General features: G+C 37.3%; 1 protein-coding gene across 1 annotated transcript in view; it reads right to left on the bottom strand.

The window, feature by feature from the left end:
* Positions 1 to 9,710, bottom strand: part of LOC136248501 (CUB and sushi domain-containing protein 3-like) — an 84,875-nt gene extending 75,165 nt beyond the window's left edge. Inside the window, exons 1-2 of the mRNA XM_066040278.1 lie at positions 9,635 to 9,710; positions 8,791 to 9,270 (exon numbers count right to left, since the gene is read on the bottom strand). Of these exons, the coding sequence (XP_065896350.1) occupies positions 8,791 to 9,270; positions 9,635 to 9,710 (556 nt within the window). The remainder of the gene's footprint in view (positions 1 to 8,790; positions 9,271 to 9,634) is intronic.
* Positions 9,711 to 15,564: the final 5,854 nt, after the last annotated feature.

Below are 15,564 nucleotides of genomic sequence, written 5' to 3' on the forward strand. Positions count from 1 at the left end.
CCACTGTGGGTACATGTTTGCTGCTCATTGATCAGAGAGAGATGACGGATCCTAGAGAGATGACGGGTTGGAAAGCAGATGAACAATGAGTTATGTTAATTAATCAGGTCACACGTATTTTATCAGAAATGGTTGTTTACAAGCGACTTATTAAATACCACTGATGGTAGGTTTCATCAGCCTGTTAGAGAAATGGCACTTGCAAGATAGTGGCTGGAAATAAGTCTCTTATACAATACTGTACAATCAAGATACTCTAATAGAGCAGTCACTTTAGCACACACACTTTTAATTACCGTGTTTGATTAGCTACCTTATAGTTCTACAAGAAATTAAATCACTAAAGTAGCTAAGTTGTGCGTGTTCATCTTGCTTGCAGACGTGCTTAGATTGAATATACTCTAATAGAGCAGTCACTTACCCTAATATAGTAGTCTACTTCTAACTTTTAATTCTGTTGTAGTAGTCACATTTATGGTTAATTACCAGCTTAGAAAACCATGCTGGTGCCATGTAATTACATAATACTGTTATATGACTGGTGTTTACATTGCACCACTGGGAGTAGCTTATTCTCCTGACCACAGTGTGTTAGCTACATACATAGTATATGCCTTTCCCTGTTGTTAGTTTGTCCCGTTTGTACATGTACTTGGTTGTATGTGACCCGGTCCTAGTTATACAACCAAGTACTAAAGATAATATGAAATGCGGTTAAAATCACATCATTAATAATGAAGAAATTAATTAATTAATTAATTAATAAATGATAAATAATGTTTGAGAAAACTACAAGGCCTAAGGCTTTGCACTCACCGGAAATAGAATCCATGTTGTATGAAGAGACAATCGTATAATGTGTGGCTGTTTTTGTGGAGGTGATAGAAACGTATGACGATTGTATTTAACGCCAATCAAAACATTTAGCACATGACGCCCACTAGACAAGCAAACTACTGCTGTTCATTTGTGTTTGAAAGTGGGTGACAGCGACTATTTCAATTGGAAGACGAGTGGTTGCTACGCCTGCTTAATAAACAGCATGATTGGAAGTTGCTACTAATCGCTGGAGGTTAGTTTGTGTTGGTTAAAACACTTTGATAGTTTTGTTTCTTTAGTCTCACGTAACTAGGGTACCTTCACTCATGTATGGGATGGGAGAAAGCCTCACCTGGCAGGTCATTGTGCGAAGAAGGTGCAGTTTCCAGCTGGTAAGTTTGTGTGATGATGCATAGCTCTCCACCTGAAGCCTTTTAGTGCCAGGAGTTCCCAGACTGATCACTGATATGGGTCCTGAGAAAACATACACAAAATGTGCCCTTAGCTGATAATTGCTGTGTGCATGGTTGTACTTGCTATTAACTACTATTATTATCTAATCCAAAACAGCCAGCTGTAAAAAAAGTGTGCGGCCCTCAAAAAGGCTATGGTGAAAAAAGATGTGAAATCCAAGGTGGCGGCCAAGAAATGGCTGTGATGGTAGGTTAATGGTAAAAATTTTAATAACAACAATTCAGGTGAATTTTTGTGCCGCTTGGTCTTGGCAAAAAATTCACCTAAATTGCCGTTATTAAAATTTTTACCATTAACCTACCATCACAGCCATTTCTTGGCCGCCACCTTGGATTTCACATCTTTTTTCACCATAGCCTTTTTGAGGGCCGCACAGTTTTTTTACAGCTGGCTGTTTTGGATTATATTTCACTTCTTTTTGTATTTGTATACCTCAAAGCCGGCCATAGGCCGGCTTTGGGACTTTTTTAACCTGTCTTATTTCTTTTCCACAGGAAGAAGAAAAGATGAAGCAGATGTACTTTAAATATTTCTGATTTCATCAGTAAATGTACAAATTATATATATAATACATATATTTATTACAGAAACCTCCATGGTGGTTTCTTTGTAACTGAACACTCTACAAAGTGACTTCTTCTTGCTGCTCTCTCTACAGGGTGAATTGTTTGTAGCTGAGCAATATACAAGTAACTTCTTCTAGCTGATCTCTCTACAGGGTGGTTTATTTGTAGCTGAATTCTGTGCAGGTGATTTATTTGCAGCTGAGCTCTTTACATAATGGTTTCTTTGTAGCTGAACTCGCTACAAGGTAACTTCTTCTAACTGATCTTTCTACAGGGCAATTTGTTTGTGGCTGAATTTTCTACAGGGTGATTTCTTTGCAGCTGAACTCTCTACATGGTGGTTTCTTTGTAACTGAACTCTCTACAAGGTAATTTCTTCTAGCTGATCTCTCTACAGGGAGATTTGTTTGTAGCTGAACTATCTACAGGTGATTTGTTTGCAGCTGAACTCTTTACATGATGGTTTCTTTGTAGCTGAACTCTCTACAAGGTAACTTCTTCTAGCTGATCTCTCTACAGAGAGATTTGTTTGTAGCTGAACTCTCTACAGGTGATTTGTTTGCAGCTGAACTCTCTACATGATGGTTTCTTTGTAGCTGAACTCTCCACAAGGTAACTTCCTCTAGCTGATCTTTCTACAGGGTGATTTGTTGTAGCTGAACTCTCTACAAGGAAACTTCTTCTAGCTGATCTCTCTACAGGGAGATTTGTTTGTAGCTGAACTCTATACAGGTGATTTGTTTGCAGCTGAACTCTCTACAGGTGATTTGTTTGAAGCTGAACTCTCTACATGATGGTTTCTTTGTAGCTGAACTCTCCACAAGGTAACTTCTTCTACCTGATCTTTCTACAGGGTGATTTGTTGTAGCTGAACTCTCTACAAGGAAACTTCTTCCAGCTGATCTCTCTACAGGGAGATTTGTTTGTAGCTGACCTCTATACAGGTGATTTGTTTGCAGCTGAACTCTCTACATGATGGTTCTTTGTAGCTGAACTCTCTACAAGGTGACTTCTTCTAGCTGACCTTTCTACAGGGAGATTTGTTTGTAGCTGAACTCTCTACAGGTGATTTGTTTGCAGCTGAACTCTCTACATGATGGTTTCTTTGTAGCTGAACTCTCTATAAGGTGACTTCGTCTAGCTGAACTCTCTACAGGGTGATTTTTTTGTAGCTGAACTCTCTACAGGGTGATTTGTTTGCAGCTGAACTCTCTACATGATGGTTTCTTTGTAGCTGAACTCTCTACAAGGTGACCTCTTCTAGCTGGTCTATCTACACGGTGATTTGTTTGCAGCTAAACTCTCTACATGGTGCTTTCTTTGTAGCTGAACTCTCTACATGATGGTTTCTTTGTAGCTGAACTCTCTATAAGGTGACTTCGTCTAGCTGAACTCTCTACAGGGTGATTTTTTTGTAGCTGAACTCTCTACAGGGTGATTTGTTTGCAGCTGAACTCTCTACATGATGGTTTCTTTGTAGTTGAACTCTCTACAAGGTGACTTCGTCCAGCTGATCTCTCCCAGCTGCAAACAAATCACTCTGTAGAGAGTTCAGCTACAAAGAAACCACCATGTAGAGAGTTCAGCCTCACCTTGTAGAGAATTCAACTGCAACAAATCACCCTGTAGAGAAGAAGTTACCTTGTAGAGAGTTCAGCTACAAAGAAACCACCATGTAGAGAGTTTAGCTGCAAACAAATCACCTGTTGAACTCTCTACGTGATGGTTTCTTTGTAACTGAACACTCTACAAGGTGAATTCTTCTAGCTGATCTTTCTACAGGGTGAATTGTTTGTAGTTGAACTATCTACAAGGTAACTTCTTCTAGCTGATCTCTCTACAGGGTGATTTGTTTGTAACTGAACTCTCTACATGATGGTTTCTTTGTAGCTGAACTCTCTACAAGGTGACTTTTTCTAGCTGATCCCTCTACAGGGGGATTTATTTGTAGCTGAACTCTCTACAAGTGATTTATTTGCAGCTGAACTCTTTATGTGGTGGTTTCTTTGTAGCTGAACTCTCTACAAGGTGACCTCTTCTAGCTGATCTCTCTACAGGGTGATTTGTTTCTAGCTGAACTCTCTACAGGTGATTTTTTGCAGCTAAACACTCTACATGGTGGTTTCTTTGTAGCTGAATTCTGTACATGATGGTTTCTTTGTAGCTGAATTCTTTACAAGGTGACTTCTTCTAGCTGATCTTTCTACTGGGTGATTTTTTTGCAGCTGAACTCTCTACATGGTGGTTTCTTTGTTGCTGAACTCTCTACAAGGTGAATTCTTTTACCTGATCTCTCTACAGGGTAGTTTGTTTGTAACTGAACTCTGTACAAGGTGCGTTTTTGTGGATGATCTTACTGCAGGTTGATTTGTTTGTAGCTGAACTCACTAAAGGGTGATTTGCTTGTAGCTGAACTCCTTGCATTGTGTCTAGTTTCTAGCTGATCTCTCTACAGGGTGATTTGTTTGTAGCTGATCTCTCTACAAGTTGATTTGTGTGTAGCTGATCTCTCTGCAGGTTGATTAATTTGTAGCCGATCTCTCTACAGTGTAATTTGTTTGTAGCTGAACTGTCTATAAGGTGATTTGTTTGTAGCTGATCTCTCTGCAGATTGATTTGTTTTAGCTGAACTCTCTACATGGTGATTTGTTTCTAGCTTATCTCTCTACAGGTTGATTTGTGTGTATTACTAACTGATCTCTCTACAAGCTGATTTGTTTGTAGCTGATCACTCTGCAGGTTGATTTGTTTCTAGATGATCTCTCTACAGGTTGATTTGTTTGTTGCTGATCGCTCTAAAGGTTGATTTGTTTGTAGCTGAACTCTCTGCAAAGTGTTTTTTTGTAGTTGATCTCTCTACAAGATGATTCTTTGTAGCTGACCTCTCTTCAGGGTGATTTGTTTCTAGCTGATATCTCTACAGGGTGATTTGTTTCTAGCTGATTGCTCTACAGGTTGGTTTGTTTGTAGCTGAACTCCTTACATTGTGTCTAGTTTCTAGCTGATCTCTCTACAGGGTGATTTGTTTGTAGCTGATCTCTCTACAAGTTGATTTGTGTGTAGCTGATCTCTCTGCAGGTTGATTTGTTTTAGCTGAACTCTCTACAGGGTGATTTGCTTGTAGTTGAACTCCTTACATTGTGTCTAGTTTCTAGCTGATCTCTCTACAGGGTAATTTGTTTGTAGCTGAACTCTATATAAGGTGATTTGTTTGTAGCTGATCTCTCTGCAGGTTGATTTGTTTTAGCTGAACTCTCTACAGGGTGATTGCTTGTAGCTGAACTCCTTACATTGTGTCTAGTTTCTAGCTGATGTCTCTACAGGGTGATTTTTTTTTATAGCTGATCTCTCTACAAGTTGATTTGTGTGTAGCTGATCTCTCTGCAGGTTGATTTGTTTGTAGCTGATCTCTCTACAAGGTAATTTGTTTGTAGCTGAACCCTCTATAAGGTGATTTGTTTGTAGCTGATCTCTTTACAGGGTAATTTGTTTGTAGCTGAACTCTCTCCACAGTGACTTGTGTGTAGCTGAATTCTCTAGAGAGTGACTTAATTGTAGCTGAATTCTCTACAGGGTGCATGACTTGTTTATAGCTGAACTTTCTTCAGTGTAACTTGTAATGTTCTGAATCTCTATAGTGATATATTTGCTTAACTCTCCACATGGTGACTTGTTTCTTGCTGCACTGTCTATAAGATTAACTGTTTGCAGCTGAACTCCCCACAGAATAACTTGTGATGCAATAAAATTCTATAATGAAGTAAATAAATTAGCCGAATGCTCTATTAGGGTGACTGTTCTATTAGAGTATCTCGATCTCGCATTTGCTACACGTAGTTGGCTTTAGAATCATAACTCAGTGGTTTGTAATCCGATCCTTCTGTACTACTGCAAGGACTTTCTATGAATATTATTCCAGCTATACACCGATTTTCAGCTCATTGCTCTAAGCGGTTTGCCTAGTAGGCGTGAAAACTAATACTTTTTTATTCGTAAAAATCGATCGCGTAATTGTGACACAGGTTGGGTTTTGTGTCATATCTCCATGGTCTTTATCTCGATTCCTTTCAAACCACCAAAAGGCACTCCTACGATGGTTATTCCATCTACATAGCAATTTTCAACTCATTCCATGAAGCGGTTTACCCTGTAGGCGTGACAACAAATCGATCTTGTTTTACGTGAATAATCGGTCATAACTCCTGAACCATTCATCGGATTTGTACCAAATTTGATGCTAGGATTCGCCTTTGGACTCCCTTTCTGTGTGCCAACTTTCATGGCGATCGGAGTACGCGTTTGCTTGTTATAGCAATTTTTGCAAGTGTGCGAAAAGACGAAGAAGAAGAAAAAAAAACGAAGAAAAAAAAACGAAACTTTGGCAGCTCGTATCTCGGAAATGGCTGGAGCGATTTCCTTCAAATTTGGAATGTAGACCCCCTGGCTGGCGGGCAACTGTGTAGCAAATTTGGTTCCAATCGGATAAGTGATCACTGAGATACAAAGGTGTGAAAATGACGTTTTCGTTCTTCCTGTCAATATACTCACGGGTGTGGCGCGCCGGCTCCTTGGGCCGCACGACACACTACCGTGTGTCTTGATATTACAACTTTATATAGCCATGAACAAGCAAGCACAAAATTATAGCACTATAAATTGGCTTTGGTATCGGATCAGTATATATAGGGCACTAGTTTGTCTAATATCATCTCATCTGTAGATAAGAACAATGATTTGTGTAAAAGCAAACCTCAAAACCAGTTTATGGTTGGCTTTGAGTATATATTTAAAATACAAAAAGAAGTGAAATCCAACACACAAAAAAACAGCCAAGCTGTATAAAAAGGTGCAGCCCTGGGTGAAAAAAGTTGTGAAATCAAAAGGTGGCGGCTAAGAAATGGCTGCAATAATGTAGAGGATAATAAATTTTAATAGTGGCATTGCGCATTGGTGACCTTCTTGTTTAATATAATGATCCCTACTAGCTTGCAAAGTTCCTAATTTTTCTTTACATTGTTTTGTGAAGTTGTTTGCATCATGTGTGAACTCCTATAGCAGTTACACTGGAAGGCATTATATTGGATACATGAGATTATAATGAAAGAATTGAATCATGATTTTCTGATTGATTGTATAACAAACACGCACCCATACTAAGTACTAATATGCAATGTAGCCGTTTTGCATAGTTTTTTATTTATCCAGCCCTTTCCACAGCCCTACTCAAGGAAAACGATACATGAAGCTAAATCCAATCTGCTTACTTTGACTGGCAGGGGCCTGTTGTGAAAATTATAGATAATTTTCAACATAAAACCATGGGTGTGTCACTGCAAATCAACACCTTGCACTGTCTGTAAAATGACATAGAACACAAAGGAGGACAAAGGTAAGTCCACTGTACATACAGTCAGAAGTGTAGCTAAGGTGGGGACTGGTAGGGCACAGGCCCAATCAATCAACTTTAGTGCCCTACCAACTCAATTTGCAGAAACTATTCAAGCGCGATCGAAATACCCTAATAGAGCAGTCACCCTAATACAAGAGTCAAGCATTATTAGTATGATAATGAATGATCAACTGTTTAAATTGCTCTAAAAGTCAACTTTAGAGGGTTTGACTTAAAACAATTTCCCCTAGCAATAAGGTGTCGACTTTTTATTTTTTTATTTTTTTTGGTCTTCACCTAAAATCCAACCAATCCTTCAGGGATAGCTACGCCACTGCATACAGTGGTATGTTAAAGACACCTGTCAGGCTAGAGTATTGTCTGATAGTGAAAAATCAAGCCCATAGCCTTGGCCATTGTTGAGTTACACTGGTGTGAAGTAATCAGTCGGTCGGTCGGTCGGTCGGTCAGTCGGTCGGTCGGTCGGTCGGTCGGTCGGTCGGATGGTCGGTCGGTCGGTCGGTCGGTCGGTCGGACGGTCGGTCGGTCGGTCGGTCGGTTGGTCAGTCAATCATTTCAGTATAAAATTCCACTAAATAATTTTTTATGAAAATTTCGTAGCAACCTATTGGAAGTATTTTGGGGGCAGATTTGGACTTGATTACATAAACCTAACCAATACTGCTTCAAGGTATTGTGAAGTTGGTTTCTGGTCAATGTTTTTTGAGGGAAGGTACAAACAAGCCTTCATGATCTCTACTATAGTAGAGCGGCACAGTGCAATAGTTGTGCACTTTTTAATACAATTATGAAACTTCAATATAAGTTGTACTCCTTGTGACATTCTTTTTTGACATAGTGCCATTGCATATTTGACCTTTGGTGACCTTTACAGCCATTTTTGTATTAGAAAATTCATTGTCGTTGTCTTCCCTGAGGCATCATTTTGCACAGTTTCAAATTAAAGGTGTTGCTAAAACGAAATACTCGGCTTTTATTTGAAGTCAATAGGTGATTGCAAATGCTCATTTTTTGGTGCTATGCCACTCTACCATATACAGACAGTATGGTAGTACTGTATCAAACCATTTATAGTTTGCCTTCTCAGACATATCTTTTCACACCCAACTTAAAGATATTCTTCATACGTATACCAGGCTTTGCAAGTGCAAGAGCAACTCATGGAAAAATATTACTTGTTCTAAATTTTGCCATCATGAAAATACTTACCTTTGAAGCCATACCTTGTATGCAGCCTATAGTTTCAAGTTAGCTACATAATTAATGCTCTATTTTTTTCAATTACTTGCATGTAAACTGGTGTGCTTAAGTACATAAGCTAGTAACTATTCAGTAATAATGATTCATAAATTTGTTTAGTCTACAAGATAAGATATTCAAGCAAACTCCCCTTAAAAACTATGCATGCACATGCAGTCACAACCATAATAAGTACAGTACCATAGTGTGGTAAGACTCTGTTAATTAAGGCACATTATTAGAAACATGATATCCTTATCATGACATCACAAATAACATTACCAAATATCAGTTGAATCAATGGTTGTCTGTTTGTAGTACCAGTACCAGAAATTGTAACTGCACTATCTGGAGAAGATCTACCAGAAACATAAGAAGCATATCCTTCTGTTTCAATATTCCAGACATTATATCGTGGGGTAGAAGGGATATGATACCCGATGATGTCTCCTGGCTGAATCTCAATTCTGTCATTTCCAGTAAAAGATACATTAGCCAAGTGATAAGTTCCCATGTCAGTTATGTCATTTTCTTGCAACAAGTATTCATGTACCGCAATGTATGATGACGAGCTTGTAGGACGGAATACTTGAATAGTAGGATTACCACTCTCACCACTGTCAAACTCCAGACTTATCAGATAACCAGTTATTCTACCATTACAGGAGAAAGCAGTCATTGGAACTATTACTTGTCTACCATCATCCAATGTATGAGATCCTTGTTGTTGAGCATTAACAATATCAACACAACTCTGCCCATCTGCATAAAAACAGTTGTACATGAAATTATACATAGCTGGAATCAGTGATCCATAATAATAATAACTAATGCAATTAAAAATAAAGTAGGGTTCCAGCAATAAAAAGAAGTGAATAAATGATGGTAACTATTACAGCATAGCTATGTGTGAAAATCCCTATAATATTGGCATGCTACCACCATCTGTTCAATGCCAAAGTAGGGATTTTCCCACATATAGCTATGTTGTAATAGCTAGCATCAGTCATATATCTTGTTTTAGTACTTCGTATCTTACTAGAACCCTATATACTTTATTTTTAAATTTGTAGCTTTTAATTGCACCAGTTTGTTAACTTTTTGTTATAGCATAGCTACGTTATACAAGTGTGGTAGCGTATCTCAATCTTGCTGCCTATCTCAAGTGAGCCATGCAGTAGATTAAGAGGCATGGCTGCCATATCTTGTTTTCGACAGCAAAACTGTGTAGGTGATTGCAGCTAGATCATTAAGAGATGTAGCAATGTGTTTAGATCATTTAAGGGAGTGGTCATACCATGCAATCATTTTACGTATAAGTGCAACTATACATGTATCTACTCCCTCTTACAGTAGCGTAAGCACTTCAAATAGGGTAATTCCATGTCAAATCAACAAGGAAATTAGGATCATCTCTTGGATTTTGATGAAACATGGTGTGTTTGTTGTACCTATGGTGTTCATCACCTTTACAAACCTTTAGTCCCTGGCTTCTGATTTACGTTTGTGTTTTGCTCTCTTGAAATAGTTATCTTTTTTATTAAGTCAAATTCTACCACAATGCACTTACATACGTAGTTCCTTTCCATGCTATTTCAGTTGTGTACATGAAATACATAAGTATGGTGGAACTCTATTGATCAAAAGAACACCTTGTAATGTGAACACCTTGATAACTAGGATACTTGTTCATGTCCTATGTTAATGGTGCAAGTACTTCTGGAACTTCTACAATATCAATATGCTATTATTTGATCCCAGGGTTTCACGTAGAATTATCATAACAATAGGTTTTTAATTCTAAATTAAACACCTCCAGGGACTAGTGTATGTCAGTTCTCTGCCAATTCAATGCAGTTCTTTAATGCCCACCTAGTGCTGTATTCTGTGTTTGCTGACACTATATTATACTCCTTTCATTGCTCTGTTCATTTCTTCTTCAGTGCACAGTATTGTAATTCTAGTAATTCTACTATGATTTGGTACCTTACACAGTGGCTTTCTTTTCTTATCTTCTTGAGGCTTAGCTAACTATTTCTGTTCTGTGTTTCACTGTTTCAAAGTTCAGTATTGTTTAATCTGCATGGTTACTAGATGCATGCGCTTATAGGGATTATTAAATTTACTATGCATACACATGCACTTATATAAGATGGTAAGGTGTTTTGCTAGGAAGGCACTATTCGTGCACACCACGGTTTTTGGATACCAGCATTCAGTCAAATAGTTTGCTTCAGTCATGGTAAAAGCAATCCTGAGCAGTTGAATGCAGCTGTTGTTATTACAAGCAGTACACTGTAAATTCAAATTGATACAAATGACCCAAATTTTTGGGTTGCTTTACCTGCAATTCAAATGACCGATTTTCAATTTTTTGGCAGTAATGACCCAAGGATGTACTTGTTTATTTTAAATTTGTAAGATATGGTCATATTACCCAGATGTCCCATGGTCTCTTCAACCTCTAGCTAAGTGGTTGAAATAATCATGCTCATTAATTTTGATCTTATAAAGTTTTCATATTGTATATAAAACCTATGTTCTCCATGTTCACTTTTGATTGTGGGATGTGTTATAATGACCAGTGTACCAATGTAAATTTAACTATGTAGCTGGTCATCTAAACTTTACTATAGTAGACTTGACAATATACACTGAAATTACCAAAATATGTTAATTCAACATCCTAAGTGAACAGTTATATTGATTTCCCTAGTTATTTTGACTGATTTAGTTCAAATGCCTACCCCGCGGCCGGTTACAACCACCTTTTAGATAGTCATTTTAACCAAATTTTTTGTAGTTTAAATTTACCCATGGAGGTCAAATTGATCCATTTGAATTTACTGTTAAGTAATAATCTAGACATGTGCCTGGTAAGGCATCAAGTGTGCTGTGAAACTTCTACTTTGTTCAAACAACAATTCTATGTTACATAAGGTTGCAGCAACAACTTCAAGTATATGTGCTTATAGTGTCCAGCACAATTATACCATATGCACTTAACAGCCTATATGTACTTATAACAACCATGTGCGCCTAATAACTGGAGTCTCAGTATGGTATATGTACTTGCTTTCAAAACATTCATGCAACAACATATCAGTATTGCCTAAAAGTCTGCATGTTCTAGCTCATTAGTTACACCAGCACCATTTAATTCTGTGTCATGTGAGCTATCTGTATAATTGATAAAAAATCTTTTGCATTGCTATCTACTTTAACTAATGAAGAATATGCATTACAATTATTGCAAATTCACCAGAAACCAAAGTCAAAATATATAGCTGTAAAACTGTTACCCAACATCTTTGTGTGTACTAAGCACCTCTAAAAACCATGTTCCTGGTGTTTAAAACATTCATAGCCTTTTAAACAGCTTTTAAGACTTCAATGCAAAGGCCAAAATTGCAAAAATCAACAGTGAGACAATACTAAGAGGTGATTATTTGCATACAGCAACTAACAAGAGTCCAATCACCTACAACTTAGCCTATTTTTGTTCCTCCCCTTACTAACTCCTGGATCCACCCGATACTAGTCATTGTTCCAGAATATGCCAACCAATTCTAAGATGGCTGGTAAGAAAAATGGATCCATATCTACAAACATGCCTGTATACATGCATCTACATTTGAATTAAATTTTAGTTGCATTCAATTGAGTGCATCCAGTACTGCTATTACAAGTATACTTAGGATATACCTGCTTTTATCAGAGTATATGATTTACATTATTTAAAAGCATCACTTTATAATATGCAGCATATAATATATACATACGTATGTGCTATACAAGACATACCACAGTGTATATTCCAACATGATGACAGCACCACAAAAACAATGATTTTCAGCACAATATTGCTCATAGTTTCCTTCTCAACAAATACCTATTCAAATATGCACAGCATACCATACCAATTACAAGACTGTACGCACAAACTAATTGTAAAAGTACATAAAAACTATACAGAAGCAGGGAGTTTACTAGAACAACATGCATGCCTTATAGCCATTGGCACAAACTGTTGCAAGTTACACATGTATGCCTTTTTTTCATATCCCCATAGTGACGCCTTGTAATTTTTACATACATTAATTAATTTATTTCCTTTTTTGGGATGCAACCTTGACCACATTTCCAATTCATAGTAATAGATTGTATTATAATTAAAAGCAAAGCATGTACTAGTTTCAACCCCTTGTAGAACAGAGTACAATAATCAACTTGTTTGCTTGAAATCTTACAGTGTCTTTGCTGCTCAAACAGTTGCTTCTGCAAGAAGACATATACAAAATGATATGTTAAAATGGATAAATATACCCTAATAGAGCTGCCAGCCAGTGACAAGTTTCACTCATTTTTGTGGTTTGTTGTCGACCACATGCATCTGAATTAAAATTAATAAGTTTATGCGGCAATGTAAAGTGAAGTAACCTTGAAGCTTACTGTGTTACAGCCATAAGAAGCAGCAAGTTATATGTGACTTGTTTGCAAACTTTCTTTTTTTAAATAGATCACACTGAAATACACTGAGTAAAAAATGTGTGCTGCAACAATAATTTTATAGACATTTTAATTGTCTCAGTAAACAGTGAAACAAGACTCATATTAATATAACCAATATAACTGATGCACCATCCGATAGTATAGTGATGGGCAGTGTACCACTGTTCATGACATTATATGATATTCAGCAAGACGATATTGACTATCAAGCCACAAACAGAACCAGTGTAAAAATAATTTTAAATACAAGAATAGAGATCACTGCATGAAAAAAAAACAAGAGTCAACATTTTAAACCATTCTAGAACTACGATGGACCACGTCAAACCCATTAAATCCTAACACTTGAAACTCTCACACATAGATCTGTATTCAGATATAAGTTCTGTAAGTTGGCAATGGATAAGCACTACAATTGCTCTGGTATAAAATTGTATACTGTATTTTATTCTAGCAAGCAATAGCCAATATGGGATTATTGTGTAGCAGCATACTCCTTAAAGTTTATCAGTACAAGTACACAGAAAAATTTGGAATTTTCAACTAGAGTAGGGACCATAGCACATCAATAAAAAGTACTGAAACAAGTTGGAATAGTGCACGATATTAAATCACAGTAAAACAATAAGAAGTCTACTGTGCCCAAGATACCATAATGGAAATTCACAGTAGGGATATAACACTTCTCAATGTTTTACTGTGATTTACTATCGTGCACTATACTCCAACTTGTTTCAGTACTTTTTATTGATGTGCTATGGTCCCTACTCTAGTTGAAAATTCCAAATTTTTATGTGTACTTGTTTGTTAACTTTTTTTGTAAATAATTATTATGACTGGTGAACCCACGCATGCCGCATCTGAATGGTGCCGCACACCCCAGCTATGTTAATTATCGTCTGAAAAGTGAAGTATCTATTACGCTTCGTTGTCAGCTATGTTCAACCCATCACACAGCATTTCAAATCAAGAACAGCACCTCTGCAATCCATGCACACCGAAAGAAATGGTGCCGCACGCCCCAGTTATATTAATTATTGTCTGAAAAGTGAAGTATCCATTATGCTTCATTGTCTGCTATGTTCAACCCGCTACACAGCAGTACGAATCAAGAATTGTTCAAAAAGCTCCTCTGCAATCAAAATAGCCACTACAAAAAATATGGACGATATCCGTTACGAAGGGAAGCCATCACATGCTACCACCAAATCGACACTTTTCGCTGTCAGCAAAGATGAATGGGACACAAAGGAGGACACTGGGTAAGTCCATGAAGAATGCACTGTACGTACTGTGGTATGCCAAAAGGCACCAGTCAGGCCGAAGTGATGTCGAACAGTGAAAAAAATCAAGCCCGTAGCCTTGGCCGTTATCGAGTTATGCTTGTCTGAAGGCATTAGTCAGTCAGTCAGTCAGTCAGTCAGTCAGTCAGTAGAAAATTCCGTTAAATACATAATTTTTAAAATTCCGTAGCAACTTGTTGAAAGTGTTTCAGGTCGATCTGAAAGCTTTTTTGGGCTTAGTTTCACCTATATTACTGCCTCATCGTCGTCAGGGAAAATTGTGGCATTTGAGAAAATTGAGGCAATTGAGGAATAATATCACCCAAAACATTTGGGTGATATTATTCCGTAAGCCACACCTACTCTTTTGTGGTCCCTACTATACAGTTACTATCGTACTGTATGATAGTTTCTAAGCCTCATGCTTGAAAGCATGGGTGGATATACGTAGGCTAAACACTGTACCATGATAAATTCCCCAGTTCATGGTGAATACAATGAGACAAGTCCCAACCATATAGACTGTTGCCTTGGTGACTTATGATCAATTTAATTAATGCTAATTTCCACCCATTGGTTTTGATACAAAAAAGCTCAATAAAATGCAGGTTTCACTCAGCTTATTAGGCTTGCACTAAAATATGCAATACGTGCACAAAAAAATATAGTGAAGCATAAGCACACTACGCATTATTGCTGCATTTCATATCAAGAAAATGTGCAATGTTATTATTTTTATTGTTTCTTGGCTCAATATTCACACTTTGCAGAAATAAGATTGCTATACTCTAATAGAACAGTCACTTACGCATATTATGTGAATATTTCAAACCATGGAGCTTAATTCCTTGAAAATAGATCGATACTTCCTAATAGAGCAGTCAGTGGAAAATGTAAACTGCAATAGAGCACTCAAATGTATTATACATAGCTCCTTAGATCAATACTCTACAATAGAACAGTCACTTTGCAGTGAAATATTCCAATAGAACATTCAGTGATTAAAATGTATCAAGATCATTGTAGGATAGATACATATGGAAATTGCCATACCATATATATTAGTCAGGCAGGCAGTCAATCAGTTGGCAGAAAATTCAGTTTTCTTTTTTTAACTTCATAGAAATTTGTTAGAAGGGTTTTGTGGGCTTGGTCATGCCAACCAATCTTGCCAAGCAGTTATGAAGGAAATAGAGGCTGTACATGTTTTTTTGGGATATATTCTTGGGAAAAAATCCCAGACCTTTGTTACTATGTATAG

The sequence above is a fragment of the Dysidea avara genome, chromosome 3 (genome assembly GCF_963678975.1).
Source record: "Dysidea avara chromosome 3, odDysAvar1.4, whole genome shotgun sequence".
NCBI lineage: Eukaryota > Metazoa > Porifera > Demospongiae > Dictyoceratida > Dysideidae > Dysidea > Dysidea avara.